The sequence below is a fragment of the Ovis aries genome, chromosome 13, assembly GCF_016772045.2.
Source record: "Ovis aries strain OAR_USU_Benz2616 breed Rambouillet chromosome 13, ARS-UI_Ramb_v3.0, whole genome shotgun sequence".
Taxonomy (NCBI): Eukaryota; Metazoa; Chordata; class Mammalia; order Artiodactyla; family Bovidae; genus Ovis; species Ovis aries.
In genome coordinates, this window is record NC_056066.1 from 10,996,443 (window position 1) to 11,012,382 (window position 15,940).

Below are 15,940 nucleotides of genomic sequence, written 5' to 3' on the forward strand. Positions count from 1 at the left end.
CCCAACCCTCTGTGTTCAGAAATCTCTTTCTCTGATGACGCCTCAGAGCTGCTTAGCAGTTTTTAGACTTTTCTCTCATGCTTTTTATGCGAGAGGCTGTGTTGGAGGAAGAGATCTGTGAACTGAGGGTTTTTTTTTTTTCAATTATGCTAAAATATACGTAACTTTGGTGGTAGTGGTTTAGTCTCTTAAAGTTGCATGTCCCACTCTTGCGGCCCCATGGACTGTAGCCTACCAGGCTCCTCTGTCCATGGGATTCTCCAGGCAAGAGTACTGGAGTAGGTTGCCATTTCCTTCTCCATGCATAACTTTGGGTTGGCCAAAAACGCTTTTCAGATTTTCCTGTAACATCACATGGAAACACCTGAATGAATTTTTTGGCCAACCTAATAAAAAAGGTTACCACTTTGACCGTTTTTAAGTGTTCAGTTCTGTGACACTCAGCACATTCACCCTGTTGGGAAACCATCCCCACTGTCCACTTCCAGAACTCTTTCCTCTTCTGGACTAAACCAGTGCCCCCGTGAAACACGAACTCCCCGCTGAAGGTGGATTTTTGCAGTGTGCCCGCCTCTCTTTGATGGCTGTGGTCGTTGCTGAGGAAGAAAAGGGCACGTGTGAACGGATTCTGAGTTCCCCTGAAATCTGCCAGGTTTCTCAGGCTTGTTCAGTTTTAGAGGATGGCGGCCCCAAGGGGCATTTCTCCTCTATCTCGGTCCCATGAAAGCGAGCCTTGGTCGGGACCAGGTAGAGAAGCATCCGTTGGGGCCCAATGACAAGGGGGTACCACCCCGCCTGTGGGCAGTGCAGGAGGAACCCGATGATTCCACCAGGAGGGTACCCACAGTGACGGGGCATTGCCAGCACCCCTTGGGGCACCTTTGCTGACAGGCAGCCTCCTGTCATGGGTGCTTACGTGGGACTCAGTGAGGCTGAAGACCAGGTTGTCTAGCGGTGACCTGGCTACTGGACTGATCCTGAATCGGGGCCCATTCAGAGGGATTTATTAGAATCCACCTGGGACAGGACTTCCCTGGCAGTCCAGTGGGTAAGACTTCGCCTTCCAATGCAGGGAAAGTGGGTTCGTTCCCTGGTTGGGTTCTAAGATCCGAAATCCCCGACAGAAAACCAAAACATAAAACAGAAGCAAATGGTCACAAATTCAGTAAAGACTTTAAAAATGGTCTGCATAAAAAATATATATATATCTTAAAAAGAATCCTCTTGGGTTTCCTGTCCTTGCCTTACCACGGGTGCCCTCGCCTTACCGCGGGTGCCCTCGCCTTACCGCGGGTGCCCTCGCCGTGGAATCGTCAGGCTGTGACTCAACGCTCAGCCATATCACTTTTTGTTTTTCCTCTTAGAACGCTGGGTCGGGTCATCATCATTCTGAGCCCGTCCATGCCTTTCCCAGTTTGCAAGCCCCAAATCCTGCTCATTCTAAGCAGAAAGCCCTCCAGCGTGATTCATCAGCTGCCTCTTTGTGGTGTTACAGGAAGTGAAAATCTCCAGCCCGGATTACAAAGATTGCAACTCCGCAGAAGCCATGGACGACTTCATGAAGAGAATTAACTGCTATGAGGCCAGTTACCAGCCCCTCGACCCCGATAAATGTGACAGGTAATTCCTGAACCACCTGTTTCAGGGCTGTGAATGTTATTCCTGATGAATAATATTCCCATGAAGCGTTTGCTCCTGGATACTTTTATAAACTCTCTTTTTTAATATCTCAAAAAAAGTATATCCTTGGTGATCGATTCGGTGTAACTGCCATAGACGCTGCGTGCTGACGCTGCTGCTGCACGAGTGTGCAAAGTGAGCGCTGGGCCCCGTCTCTCTCTGTCCTCTGCTCTTTCCGCTTCTCTTCCTTTCAGTTCTCTCGCTTTTCTCTCTCCTATCCTCTGGGAGGCCCTCTAGCCCCACTCTGCTGTGGGAATTGCAGACTCAGACCCCCCCGACTCTCGGTCTGTGCCCCCCCCGGAGCTGACGCTGTGGTGTGGTGGAGGCCGAGTCTGCCTGGCGGGGCTGGGCCGCGTCTGACGGGCCGGCCCCCCCTGCAGGGACCTGTCGCTGATTAAGGTGATCGATGTGGGCCGGCGCTTCCTGGTGAACCGTGTGCAGGATCACATCCAGAGCCGCATCGTGTACTACCTGATGAACATCCACGTGCAGCCCCGCACCATCTACCTGTGCCGGCATGGCGAGAGCGAGCACAACCTCCAGGGCAAGATCGGGGGCGACTCGGGCTTGTCCAGCCGGGGCAGGAAGGTAGGGGGAGCAGGGGCTGGGCGGGAAGCGTCCCTGTGCGTGTGTGTCCCTGTGTACATATCTGTGCCTTTGTGTATATGTGTGTGTATTCCTGTCTGAGTGTGTTCCTCTGTGTGTGTGTCTGTATGTGCCCTTGTGTACCTCTGTGTCCTTGTGTGTACACGTGTCCTTGTGTCTGTGTATGTTCCTGTATGTGTCTGTATGTGCCCTTGTGTGTGTCTATGTGTCCTTGTGTCTGAGTGTGTTCCTCTGTGTATGTGTCTGTATCTGCCCTGTGTGTGTCTGTGTGTCCTTGTGTGTACACATGCCCTTGTGTCTGAGTGTGTTCCTCTGCGTATGTGTCTATGTGTGCCCTTGTGTGTGTCTGTGTGTCCTTGTGTGTACACATGCCCTTGTGTCTGAGTGTGTTCCTCTGCGTATGTGTCTATGTGTGCCCTTGTGTGTGTCTGTGTGTCCTTGTGTGTACACGTGTCCTTGTGTCTGTGTGTGTTCCTCTGCGTATGTGTCTATGTGTGCCCTTGTGTGTGTACCTGTGTCCTTGTGTGTACACGTGTCCTTGTGTCTGGGTGTGTTCCTCTATGTGTCTGTATGTGCTCTTGTGTGTGTACCTCTGTGTCCTTGTGTGTACACGTGTCCTTGTGTCTGTGTGTCTTCCTCTGCGTATGTGTCTATGTGTGCCCTTGTGTGTGTACCTCTGTGTCCTTGTGTGTACAGGTGCATGTTCCTGTGTCTGTGTGTGCCTCTGTGTGTCTGTGTCCCTGTGTGTGTCTGTGTGTTCCTCTGTGTGTCTGTGTCCCTGTGTGTGTCTGTGTGTGCCTCTGTGTGTCTGTGTCCCTGTGTGTGTCTGTGTGTTCCTCTGTGTGTCTGTGTCCCTGTGTGTATGTGTGTGTCCTCATGTATGCCCGGTGCCCTTCTGTGTATGTGTGCGAGTCCCTGTGTGTGTCTGCGTATGCCGATCAGACACTGACTCACACGTGTGCACGTGTGTGCGCCTGAGGGCTCCCAGGGCCCCCTTCCCCCAGCAGTGAGGACAGCCTCGCCCTCCGGGAGGGGCTCGGTCCTCCTCTCCCAGACGGGTGGAGCCTGTGACCCAGCGCGCGCCCCTCACCCCATCCCCCCAGTTCGCCAACGCCCTGAGCAAGTTTGTGGAGGAGCAGAACCTGAAGGACCTCAAGGTGTGGACCAGCCAGCTGAAGAGCACCATCCAGACGGCCGAGGCCCTGCAGCTGCCCTACGAGCAGTGGAAGGCCCTCAACGAGATCGACGCGGTGAGTGCGGGTCGGGGCCTCTGCCCGAGGCGCTGTGGGGGACCCCCGAGCCTCCCATGCTGGCCGGCTCGGTGGCTACGGGCTGCGCCCTCGAGCGACCTCCGCCTGTGCCCACAGGGCGTGTGTGAGGAGATGACCTACGAGGAGATCAAGGACACCTACCCCGAGGAGTATGCGCTGCGTGAGCAGGACAAGTACTACTACCGCTACCCCACCGGGGAGGTGCGTGCGCGCTGGGCTGCTGGCGGGCGGGCTGCGGGGCTGTGGCTGAGGAGCCAGCGCTGGTTCTGCCGAGGCTGCGGTACCCGGAGAGGCCAGGGACACAGAGGGGCTGAGCGGCTCCGCGGAGGAAGGGCCTGTGCCTCCGCCCGGCTGAGCTGCCCCGTGCTCCTCCTCGCCCATCCACCGGTGAACAGAGTCCTCCCCCTCACACAGCTCCAAGGGAAGCACTGGTGGGTTTCCCAGCAACTGGGACAGAGGTGTGTCCCCGTGACGGAAATGACAGTCCAGGAAAGGGAAACAGTCCTGGCTGCTGGTGCGCTGGACGCAGGAACCCTGCTGACTGCGGGCATCATCGCAGGCGTTAAGCAAGTTCCTTATGCCGGCTCCACGGATGCTGGCGGAGGGACCCCTGGCCCCTGCAGGCCCTCGGGCTGAGCCAGCAGCTGCCTGGAGCTCTGCACCGAGGGTCCCGTGCAGGCGGAGCTCTGGGGTCTGTGGAAGGCTTGGCCTGGTGACACCCCGCAGGGGTCCTTCCTGTCTGTGGTCCTACTGCTCAGCGTTTGTCACACGTCAGTTCCCGGGAACCCAGGGCACTGTCCCTCGTCTCATTCCCTGGGACCTCCTTAGTGAGAGAGGGACCAGGGGTCACGATGGTCTTGAAAGTCACAGGCTCACCCCTTCTTTTTCAATTTTCTCCTACTGAGATGAAGTTCCTGTCATACAGAAGTCACCGTTTTAGCCAAAGTACACATCAGTGGGTTTTTTCTATACTCACAGTATTGTGCAGCCATCATGACTAATTCTAGAACGTTTCCCCATTGCCCCAAAAGAGACCCCCAGCCTGTCAGCAGTCAGTCCCAGCTCCTGTCCCCCGGCCCGTGGCCTCTTTGAGTCTGTGTTCTGTCTCTGGAGTTGTCTGCTCTGGACGTTTCAATGGAGTCATACGCTCAGACGTCACTCCGTGTAGCGTGTTCGGGCTCCTTCGTGCTGTGCTGTGTGTTGGGGCTCCGTTTCCCGGGGCAGGGTGGGGGTCAGGAAGGAGCAGGGAGAGGGCAGTGGTGTGGGTCCCCTGGGCCCGGGATGGATGCAGGACCAGCACGCGGGTGGTGGGCTGATGCAGGACGGACGGCGTGGTCCCTGGTTTATAACAATGGGAGGGGTGTGGCTGGGGGGGGTTGCCCAGCGTGGTCTCTGGTTTATAACAATGGGAGAGGCGTGGCTGGGGGGGGTGCCCAGCGTGGTCTCTGGTTTATAACGACTAGAGGACGTGGCCCAGGGTGCCCGGCATGGTCCCTGGTTTATAACAATGGGCGGGGCGTGGCCGGGGGTGCCCAGCATGGTCTCTGGTTTATAATGAACAGAGGACGTGGCCCAGGGTGCCCGGCGTGGTCCCTGGTTTATAACAACTAGAGGACGTGGCCCAGGGTGCCCGGCGTGGTCCCTGGTTTATAACAACTAGAGGACGTGGCCCAGGGTGCCCAGCGTGGTCCCTGGTTTATAACAATGGTCAGGGCGTGGCCGGGGGTGCCTGGCTTCTGCTCCAGCTCACCATCCCCTTCTCCCTCTGCTCTGTAGTCCTACCAGGACCTGGTGCAGCGTTTGGAGCCGGTCATCATGGAACTGGAGCGGCAGGAGAACGTGCTGGTCATCTGCCACCAGGCCGTCCTGCGCTGCCTCCTGGCCTACTTCCTGGACAAGAGTGCAGGTGCCTGGTCTGCAGCGCGCCCTCTCTTAATGGAGGGTGGGGTTGGGAGCTGGTCCCAGCCCCTCCACGAGGAGGCAGGGCCCCTGGGGTAGCCCCCTCCGGGTGCTTCCTTGCAGCCCCCAGAGGATATCAGAGCAGTTTGAAGCTGGGTGGGCTTAATGGCCTTAAGAAACCCAGCCTCCCTGTCTCCCGACATCTCAGGGGCTGTGGGTCTTTGGGAAAGGGGCAACCCACCGCTAAGGGGCTCCCAGCCAAGCAACCTCTGAACACTTGTGTGTCTGCCTGTGGGCCAGCGGGATCCCGACTCCTACAGTGTTTGGGGAATGATGCTCTTACTCCAGCTCATTGTGTGAGGCTTTGGCTTAGCTCTGATCGTGCTCTTCTGGGTGTCTTAGCAGGGCGCCGCTGGCAGCAGGGCCTGTGCTGGGTCAGGGGCGAGGGCGGTGTGCACCTGCCCAGCCAGGTGTCTGCGGTCCCCATGCAGCGCAGCCTCTGGTGAGGGGCCTGGGCATGGCCACCCTCCAGTCTCCCATCTCACCATGGGCCCTTCTGTCATTTTCAGAGGAGATGCCCTACCTGAAGTGCCCACTTCACGCTGTCTTGAAGCTAACGCCCATCGCTTATGGTGAGCGTGGGGACCCAGCCCCACTGAGACTGGTCCCCCCGGGTGGGCCAGGCGGGGCTGTGAGCTCAGGTCCCCCTTTAACCGAAGCCGACCTGTCCCCGCCTTCACCCAGGTTGCCGAGTAGAATCCATCTACCTGAACGTGGAGTCCGTGAGCACACACCGGGAGAGGTCAGAGGTGAGTGTGAGCTCGCGGCCCCCTCCTCACCCCTGCTGTGTCATCTGTCTGGGAGGGCCCCGTGGGCGCCAGCCCCTGGAACGCCCTGTGGTGGCGGGGCTGGCAAAATCTGTGTCAGTCGGTGGCATCCGCCTGCCTCCGTCTGGACCTGTGGTCCTCGGGGCTGCCCTCCCCGACCCCCTCCCCGCTTTCTCGGCTCCGTGTGCCTCCTGCCTGCCTGTCTGGTGGCTTCTTGGCATCGTCCTCCTTTTCCTTTCTTTCTGTGCTGCTTTCTCCCATTTCCTCTTGAGCCAAGAAATGAGTGTGGAGGAGGAACCTCTTTTAAACATGACCACGGTCTGGGTACCGTCGCTTTTTCCTCTGGGGAAGCCAAATGATCGCAGGTTCCAGAGTCCCGGGTGGCAGTGGGACCCACAAATTTTGGTGTCATCCACGTGCACTCACATCTCTAATCTCACAAAGACGATAAAGAATGAAGAAGAGGGTGGGGCCAGGGAAGCACAGCTGTGACTGGGGGTTGGCGATGTGGCGGATGGGACGCGTGATTCTCTGGACAAGCCCAGTGCCTGACCGCACGCGCCACCACCTGGGGTCAGCCTGGCTGGGATCCCCCAGGAGCAGGACAGGGTTCTGCCCAGGCACAGGAACCTTGTGAAAGGAAGTTTGAGTTTACTTTATCCCATCGGCCAGACTCCAGTGCTCTGCCGACATCCACCTGGCCCTTTCTTTGACACTGAGCTTGACATCCCTTGTTCCTGTCCCTGCTCTCATGGAGCGTGGCCAGAAGATCTTGGCATTCAAATCCCAGCCTCCAGTCACCTGGCTGGGCGACCCAGACAAAGGTGGGCTGCATGCCTTGGCTCTGGCAGTGCCTCCCGAGTTGGGGTGGCAGGATGGGCGGCGGCAGCAGCCTCCCCACCGGACCCTCCCGCAGCGGGATGATGGGGGTGGGCTGGGACTGGGCTCTAATGTACCCTGAAAGCTTTGCCGGGCAGAACAGGGCAGGGGCTTGATGGAGACCCTGGAGGTCCCCACTCCAATCGAGTTGTCCCTTGGCCGGAGGAAAGCTAGCATTTCCTGTGTCTGTGGTCCCCTGGCTGGGATGGAGGCTGCGTTTCCTGTCCGAGGCTGGGTGTGCTCCCTGGGAGCAGGAACTGGGAAGATGCCGGCTTGAGGTCAGCAGGAGGTGGGCCTGGCACTGACACCTCCCGCCGCCCACGCCTCGAGCCCAGGACCCCGCCTCTGCGTCCCTGGAGGCTTGCAGCCAGGTCTTCCCCCGCCTCCCACGTGCTGTCACCGCATCACTGTCCCGCTCTCTCTTCCTCCCTCGCCTGCTTTGCGAACGTTGTGTCTGTTGAGCGGTTGTCTGGCAATGATCGGGGCAGGGGCTCGGGATGAGAGATCACCCCTTGTTCTTGCTGAGTGGGAGACGCGGGTCGAGCCGGCGGCCCTGCGGTCCAGGGCCATTCTTCGTGGTCTGTCTTGTGGTCTCAGTGAAATCCGGAAGCAGAGAAATGTGTCTGGTTTGGTTTCGGATTTGGGGGTTTTTTTGGCTTATTTACCTCCCCCTCCTCGTAACTGTCGCCTTCTCTCTTTTGTCTTTGTCTCGCTTAGGATGCAAAGAAGGGACCTAACCCGCTCATGAGACGCAATAGTGTCACCCCACTAGCCAGCCCCGAGCCCACCAAAAAGCCTCGCATCAACAGCTTTGAGGAGCATGTGGCCTCTACCTCCGCTGCCCTGCCCACCTGCCTGCCCCCGGAGGTGCCCACGCAGCTGCCCGGACAAGTGCGTTGACCCCCCCTTCTCCTTCCTGAGTCGAGTCGCGTGCAGGGTGGGGAGAGCGTGCCCGGCAGGGCGGCAGGGGCCACAGACTCAGGCCTGTGTGGGGGGTGGGGACTGGGAGGAGAGGACACGGACCGTCCGTTTGAGTGTGGAACCCCCAGATCCATTCTCGAGACCTTGGCTTTGCACGGACATGCCCTTTCCGGGGAGGTGGCCTTCCCTGGGCAGAACCAGGCCAAGCAAAGAGATGGCCCAGTGTCCGTGATCCATTCACATTCGTGGACAGTTTCTTCTAAAAGTTAAGGCAACCCCCAATTCAGGACCAGCTCAGCCCCCATCTGGCTGAGGGCTGTTGGCTTCTGTGTGGCCTGGGGACATCTCTTCTGTCCCCATGATGAGTATCTTTCCTGACTTCCTCCCTTGCCATTGCTCTGTTAGAGAAAAGCTTTGTCAGATGGTGCCCTGAGAATGTGTCTGGAGCTGGTGTGGACAGACTGGAACCCGGGCTAAAGGACCTGGAATAGACGCTTTCTCCTATAACAGTAAAAAAAAAACCCCAAAGGAGAAAACCAACTAGATTAATTCTTAGATTGTTTCATCCTTTGTGATGCTAGGCTGAAAGACGCTGGCTGTTGGGCAGTAAAATTTGTTTCCAGCAAACCACTATCTTCCTCAACAACACTCGAGAATCCTGGCCAGGGTGTGAGGTGTAGAAGTCCCTAGGCACAGATTTGGGTCCCACCTAGGGGTCTCCCCTAACCGCCACCCTCTGACATAGAAATCACGGGTTCAAGTTCAAGCTGAATTTGAAGGCCCGCAGGCTCTTCCTGAGTTTCCTGGAAACTCCTTTAAACCTTGTGCTGTCTGGAAACGTGCTGTGTGTGTCCCTGGAGTTGGGAGCAGGAGTGACGGTGCTGTGCCACCCCAGGCAGGCCATTGGCCCGCTTCAGGCCTCAGTTTTCTCATCTGTGGAGTGGGGGAGCAGCAGCTTCTGCCACAGGCTGAACATGGGGAGACTCGTGCTGAGTGTGTCTGTGGTCGTGTCCCACCCTGGTGCCAGCTCTGGGGTTTTATGTCACGTTCTGTCACCTCCCTGGCCGTCAGTCTCCCTGTTTTTTTAAAATGAGGGAGACAGACTGGCTGGAAGACATCTAATAGTGGTCCTTTCGGGCCTACCCTCAGCGGTGATTTTGTGAAAACTTAGAGCTGAAGTGCCATGTCAGTGACATTGTGTGTTGGTGTAAATGGTGGGGTCACAGATGGAAGGTGAGGGGCCACAGTCACAGACACAGGGACCTGTCGGGTGGGGGTTGGGTGACGCTCAAGGCCGTGCTGCCCCGGGTGACGGGGGTCGGGGGGGTGGGCCCGTCCTGCAGGGTTGCAGACCTGGAAGCCGCTGGCCAGGCTGGGGGTGCCCAGGGCTCCATCCCACAGAGAATGCCTGGTCCCCAGTGACCCAGGCCCTCTCCTTTCCCCGCACTGACTCTCTCCTACCTTTTCTCTCTGCAGCCTTTGCTAGGGAAAGCCTGTTTGTAAGTATTTTTCTCTGAATTCTTTCATCTCTTTCTCCCTGCTTGCCAGCTTGGCCCTCCTGCCTGTTGAAGTGGTGAGGGTCACGGCAGTTTTTGTAAAGTCTGAAGGAGGAAGGAGAAAGGGTCCGTGAATTTTCAGGACGGGACGCAGGGAGTGGGTGTTCCGTGCGTCCTCCGGCCATCCTGGCCGCCGCCGCCTTCTCCTCGCTCCCTCTCGGGGCGGGGTGACTGTCAATATTTGTGGTTCTCAGTGGCTGGACATCGGTCTGCTTTTTCCCTCTTAGCGTCAGACGTTGGCAGGAAGCTGCATCTGCCTGTTGATGTTGTCTTTTATGTTCTGGGCCTCCCCCAAGAGCCCTACCGTTTTGAGAGGAAAGTTTGCGCAGAGCCTAACCTGCGCAGTGAGCAGTGGAGGGCCGGAGCACCCCCTCCTGTCCTGCAGGGATCGCCCACCTTCAGGGGCTCTGGGACCCCCACTCTGGAGCGTCTGCCTGGACACCACTGCTCCGGATCATGTGGTCCTGGACCAGAACACCCTCAGCCTTTACGGTCATGTCCAGGATGGGGTGCGGCTGTCTCTTTGCAGTTTCTGGTTAATTCAGCGCTGGTTTTAATTCCACTGGATAAATCCAGTGCTTCCTCTGCTCTGGTGGTCCCGAGCCACAGGAATAAACTGAGGCTGTTATATCACAAAATTTTAACAAGAGACACCCTGAAATACATGTGCCCAGAAATACACGTCATCACTTTTCAGCTTGTACACATCCCGAGTCTTTAGTCCTTAAAATAACCCCAGGAGGTCACAGGGCAGTTCTTGGCCCTGCTTCCCAGATGAGGGTGAGGCCTCGCCCGCAGTCACCCTACCAGCCCTCAGCAGAACCAGTGGTTGGATGGCTCTCCAGTCCCAAAGGCTGGCTACTTTCTCTCTGCTGGCTTCCAGAGCTGCCCAGGTCCTGTTCCCCTGCCCATCCCGGGCACCTGGCATTTGCAGCCTGTGGGGCGAGGCCCAGAGCAGTTTGGGTTCCTTTCTGGCTCTTGCAGCCTCTGTTTTGCAGCCACTTCCTGTGGCTGAGACGTGTTTATTTAATGGTGGGCTTGCCCATCAGAGTTAGTCTGTAAGAGTAACAGTCCTGTGTCCGTGACCCCTTTGACACGTAGAATGTCCCAGGGGCGAATGTGCTTGTGTGAAAACCAGCCTTAGAGGTTTGGAAACTTACAGTTTTGTATCTGTGCGTGTCCTCTTCCTATGGATCCACAGCCTGGTGTTGCCAGAAAGGACATCTTCCTGCTGGGAGAGGGCCATTCAGCCACCCTTTGAGGCTGAACTTGTCTCTTTCTAAGGCTGGTCGTGCCTTTGGTCAGAATCCCTCCAGTTCAGTGAAAATGTGTTCTCTGCATCCATGCAGGTGTGCCAGCATTCAGGTGTCTTGATGACGAGAATGGGGGTGTAACGCTTAGCAAAATACCTAGCTCGGGGCTGGTGCCTGGTGGAGAAGAGCTGTTCCTGAGGGAGGCTCAGTGCCCTGTGCTTTGGGGGCCTGCCCAGGCTGGGGGTTCCTTCTCGTAGGCAGCAGGAGTCCTTGGGGTCTTAGGGTGGCGGCCCCAGGATGCTGGTGTCCTGGTAAAGCAGACTCGTGATAGACAGGTGGGACACAGCGCCTGTCCTGCAGCCCGCTCCCCGGGGGCCGGCAGACCGTCTGGCCTTCACACTGCACCCTTGACTTTTTTATTTTTAGTCGTAAATAATGCGTTTAATTATTTAGCTTCTTATAGTACTCACATAACAGAAACTGGCAAATTCGTGTTGTTGTTTAGTCACCCAGTCGCGTCCGACTCTCCTGTAACCCCGTGGACTATAGCCCGCCAGTCTTCCCTGTCCACAGGATTGCCCAGGCGAGAATAGCGAAGTTGCCGTGCCTCCTCGACTTGTAAATGTCAAATGCGCACTCAGAAGACAATCCTACTAAAGATGTTGTTTTGTTTTTCTTTCCTGACATGTGTCTCCTTCCCCCTTCTATGCTTGAAAGACGAACTGTCTGTCACATTTTCTCAAAGTTCTCTCCTTACTAACCTTGGCAAGGTAAACGCTACCTGCATGCCGGCCTCCGTTCCTTCCACACCTCTCTGCATCGTGGCATCTCAGCCCTCGGGGCGTCACGGTCTGCGTGGAGACTGGCCATTGTGAAGTCTGTGACTCATTCACCCAGGCCCCGGAGCATGTGTGTTTTTAAAGGGCAGCCCCCATGTCTCTGTGTCCAGAGCCCCAGGCACCCAGAGCGCATGACGTGGCCTGTGGTCTTCAGTGTCCTCATCGCATTGCCATCATTCGTGGGTGCCACAGCCTCGGGCGTGTGATGTCCCAGCGCGGGTGGGAGCTGGACCTCCATCCTGACCCCGCAGGTTGACCGAGTCCTCCCTGCTTATGAGCCTCGCGGGCCTTGCTGGAGACACCTGGCTCACAGGGGCAATCTGATGCACTTGTGGGCGGCAGGTCGGTGGCCTGGGCCCTGAGTCCGGCTGAAAGCGGGCTCAGGTGGGACCCCAGCTTCCGTGCCGCCAGCCCTGCAATGGGCCTCTCTTTCAGAGATTCTTGGTTCTGGCGGGAGGGGAGTGGGCTGTGATGATGCTTGTGTTTCTGTCCTCCTGGGTTCCACTTTCCCTGCCGCCTCTCTAAGACAGTCTAGGAGGAGAACACTTTTAGAAATTGTGTTTCCCTTTTCTCCAGGGCAGGTTAAGGAGGGTGGGTTAGGAGCCCACAGCTGTGCGGGCAGGGCATGCAGTGTGGACATCAGCTCTCTCCCCCAGATGATGGAAAACGATTTTTTTCAGGGGCCTTGGTACTGGCCGGCTCCTTCGGGGCAGGGCTTGTGGGCAGGATTGCTCTAATGAGAACAGGATGAGAGCTTCACCCTCACGGGTCTTCTCTGCCCAGCTCCTTGCCTGAGTTCCGGCATCCCAGCCGTATCCCGGGTCCCCAGGGCTGTGGTACAGCTCTGCTTAGGCCAGGCTGAGAGGAGGGTCCTAGTGCTTGTCCAGGTTTAACCACCCCCCCCCCCCACCGCCCCTGCCTGGTAGCGAGGCCAGCACGGGTGCCCTGGGTGGGGACAAGCCCAGCTGTGGACTCTAAAGAGGCAGGAGCTGGAGGGGCCCCAGGTGCTGGCACCCAGTGCCCCTGGGAGCGGCTCGGACCCCAGGAGCTGCGCGCCCTCCCCGCCTCCTCCGGGTGTGTTATCAGGGCCCTTCCTGGACCCTCTCCCCATGGGACCCCAGGCTCGGCCACCACCACGTTCCTGGGCCGCACTGTCCTTGGCAATGCTGCTCCTCCAGGCTGTTGGGGAGAGGGGGCCCGCGTGTCAGTTGCAAACTTCATCTTTGCTTGCGAAGCCTAGTCAACAGGCATGGTAACCGGCTTCCCCCTCTTCTCTCCCGAGAGCAGAACATGAAAGGCTCCCCGGGCAGCGTGGACGCCTCCAGGATGCACTGACCGCCCCGCTCCCCACACCCGGCTCCCGCCCTTCCGTCTGCCCACGGCCAGCGATCCGAGGACGTCTCGCAGAGTGGAGCGGGGCAGAGGGCAGCATGGAGGAGGGGCTGCTGCTCCAGGGGGACCGGGCCCCCGCCTGCCCCTGCTCCCCCAGCCTTCAGGCCACTCACCCCATGGACCCCAAGTGGCTCGGGAAGGACCATGCACAGAGGAGGCAGGACGGGGTGCCTCCCTGTGGGCTTGTTCATCTCGTTCTGTACCTGCCCCACTGGGGGTGATGCTGGTCCTCGCCTCCTAACCTTAAGGGGGGCCAGGCTCTCAGCCGCTGAGGGTCAAGGGAATGAAAACTTCCAAGAGGCTCCTTGGCCTGGACGTTGCCTCCTGCAGGGAAGCTCACGGCTTGAGCTGGGTGGGGCTCACCCAGGAGAGCCGGTCCTGCAGCTGAAGAGAGGAGCCCCGCGCTGGACCCGCTGGTCAGCCAGGCAGCAGCCCCTCTGCATGTCGCCTACCCTTCCCAGTCTGTCCTGCCTCTGAGGAGGGCGTGGGACAGTCTGGCAGGAGGAAACACATTGCTGAAACAGCCCCGGGGGCCTCGCCTCCCAGCGCAAGTTCCTCCCTCGGCTCCCAGGCCTGCTGGCTCGTGCACTTTCTTAACGGCAGACTGTGACCTGAAACATCTCACCTTTGGCAACTGAAGATGCTCGGGGTTTGTGCCCTTGGGGCTGGAGCTGTGGAAGGTTGTGGGAGCCAGGCGTGCCTCTGGGGAGGTGAGGGGATACCCCCACCCCTAAATGGCTGGGCAGGGAGCATTGGGATTGTTGCTAGACTGACTCTGGGCGACAGCATGCAGAACAATGACCTGGCCCCCTCCTTCGGGACGTTCATCCCCTCCTGTGCTTCCTGGGTGCGGCCCAAGCCAGGCCTCACTCGTGGCCATGTCCTCCGGGGGGCTGGCCGCAGGATGCGGAGCAGTGCCCTGCGTGTGTGCGGAGACCCGCTGCCCCGGGCAGATCCGGAGGAGAGGACATCCTCGTCCTCCTTCACGGCACCTGTGGCATTTCTAGTGGGGGGCGGTCAGAGCAGGCTGTGGGCACGTGGTTCCGAACACCTCTAGTTTCTGCCTGCTGGTCTTCCCCTGGGGCCTCTGGGCACTCAAGGGGGTCGAGGCCCAGGAGAAGCGGTGTGAACTTAGGAAGATCTTGTCCAGTGACCCTTTTCAGAATCTTGAGAAGCCGGTGCCAAAGGTCACCTTCTCTTCCTGCCTTTCCCGCTCCTTCCCCCTCTTAGCTTGTGAAGTAGTCACGGGGGTGGGGGGCCGGTTAGACAGCTGGAGCCTGGAGTAGGGAGAGGAGCTGTTTTCATTTGTATTTTTTGTTTGAGAGGAGCTTTTAGAAGAAAAATGCATGTTTCTCTGATTGGGACTCAGTGGGGAGCGGGGACAGGATTCAGAGGCCCTGCAATCAGGTGTGTGGGTTTCACATCAAACTGTTCAAGCCCTCCCATCCCTGGCCATCTTCCCAAGAGGATGTCTGTCTACGTGCCTGTGCAGCGCTTGTGTTACTCTCCCTCTTTGCTGCTGCCTTGTCGTCGCGTGTGCTGTGTGCGTGTGTCTGAGTGTGTGTCTGTGCGCGTGTTGAGATGAGGGGCCTGCTGTCCTCCTGAGAACGGCTCTTACGTCCACCTTCTGGCTCCTCCTCTGGTGTTTGGAGCGGACCCTGAATTTCAACTCTTGACGGCTTATCTGAATGCTTACCCTGGCCTCTGACTGCCCGAAATCACTGCATTTACATAGGAGGCCTGACCTGACCGGGACCTTGGTTTGCAGGGGCCTTGATGTGGAGAGAGAACCTCAGTGTGGGGGGAAGGTGGGGGACAGGCAGAGAGCAGAGGCTGGGGGTCCCGGGCCAGAGACCGGACTTCCTGGGAGGGAGGGGCGGGCAGAGGCTGTGTCTGAGCCGCAGTCGCAGGGCTTCTGCCTCGCTGACCGCTGGCTCTCACTCCCCTCCCCCCGAAGCTTCTGGGACCAATATTTTTAACTTCGCTTATTCGTTTTGGGGTGGGCTTGCCCCTCCCCTTCTTCTTTCCTGAGACTGTGGGCAAAGCTCTTCATTTGGGGGTGGGGAAGAAAGACTGTTTGAACCACGCCAATGACGTTTTCGTTTCTAATACTTGAAATTTATTTTTTTATTATTTTGATAGCAGATGTGCTATTTATTTATTTAATATGCATAAGGGATCCTGACAGTGGAAAGCTGTATAGATTGGGTTTTGTTGGTTGTGGGCTTGGGGGCCTTTTACGTGTGACTTCTGACTTCTCTGTGTTCTCTGTAAATTTGTCTGAATTAATTACTTGGCACGAAGCTGTGCCAGCTTTCAAACGGAAAGCCTGTCGGAAATTTGTATATTTTGCAGTTGCCAGAACAATAAAATACCTGGTTGAAATACACAGGTGAAGCACCCGTTGGTCCTTTTTTGGGGGAGGGACAGGAAGACTCTTTAATGACACTGGGGGTCACTCCACCAAGTTTCTGCCACTCAGCCCCATCACCTTCCTTTAACCAGGACGTGCAGGGACTTCCCTGGTGGCCAGTGGTTGAGTGGGATTCCATGCTGCCACAGCTGGGGGCACTGGCTAAAGCCCTGATCCGGGGAACCGAGATCCCACGTGCCTTTTGGCCAAAAAGTCCCCTAGGACTTCAAATTCACCTGCAGCAGATAAAGTCATTCAATCAAACAGCTGCAGTGCAGATCCTTATCCTGCATGCCCTGGGTAGGGGAGGCTGTTTCTGTCCTCCTGCTTTGCAGATGAAGAATCTGAGTCTCAGCAAAGGTCAGTCACATCCCCCAAGGCTGCATAATGGGCGAATTTCAGGG

At 57.6% G+C, this 15,940-nt stretch overlaps 1 protein-coding gene across 5 annotated transcripts in view; it reads left to right on the plus strand.

Annotated features, from left to right (window-relative positions):
- Nucleotides 1-15,512, plus strand: part of PFKFB3 (6-phosphofructo-2-kinase/fructose-2,6-biphosphatase 3) — an 81,175-nt gene extending 65,663 nt beyond the window's left edge. For 2 of the 5 annotated variants that reach the window (XM_060397174.1, XM_027976504.2), the window contains exons 7-16: nt 1,496-1,620; nt 2,061-2,268; nt 3,390-3,536; nt 3,654-3,758; nt 5,334-5,463; nt 6,026-6,088; nt 6,201-6,265; nt 7,880-8,053; nt 9,560-9,582; nt 13,019-15,512. In XM_060397174.1, coding sequence (XP_060253157.1) covers nt 1,496-1,620; nt 2,061-2,268; nt 3,390-3,536; nt 3,654-3,758; nt 5,334-5,463; nt 6,026-6,088; nt 6,201-6,265; nt 7,880-8,053; nt 9,560-9,582; nt 13,019-13,025 — 1,047 coding nt within the window. In that variant the 3' untranslated portion in view covers nt 13,026-15,512. The remainder of the gene's footprint in view (nt 1-1,495; nt 1,621-2,060; nt 2,269-3,389; nt 3,537-3,653; nt 3,759-5,333; nt 5,464-6,025; nt 6,089-6,200; nt 6,266-7,879; nt 8,054-9,559; nt 9,583-13,018) is intronic. The other 3 variants (XM_015099534.3, XM_015099532.3, XM_042230437.1) reach the window with 2 other exon arrangements.
- Nucleotides 15,513-15,940: the final 428 nt, after the last annotated feature.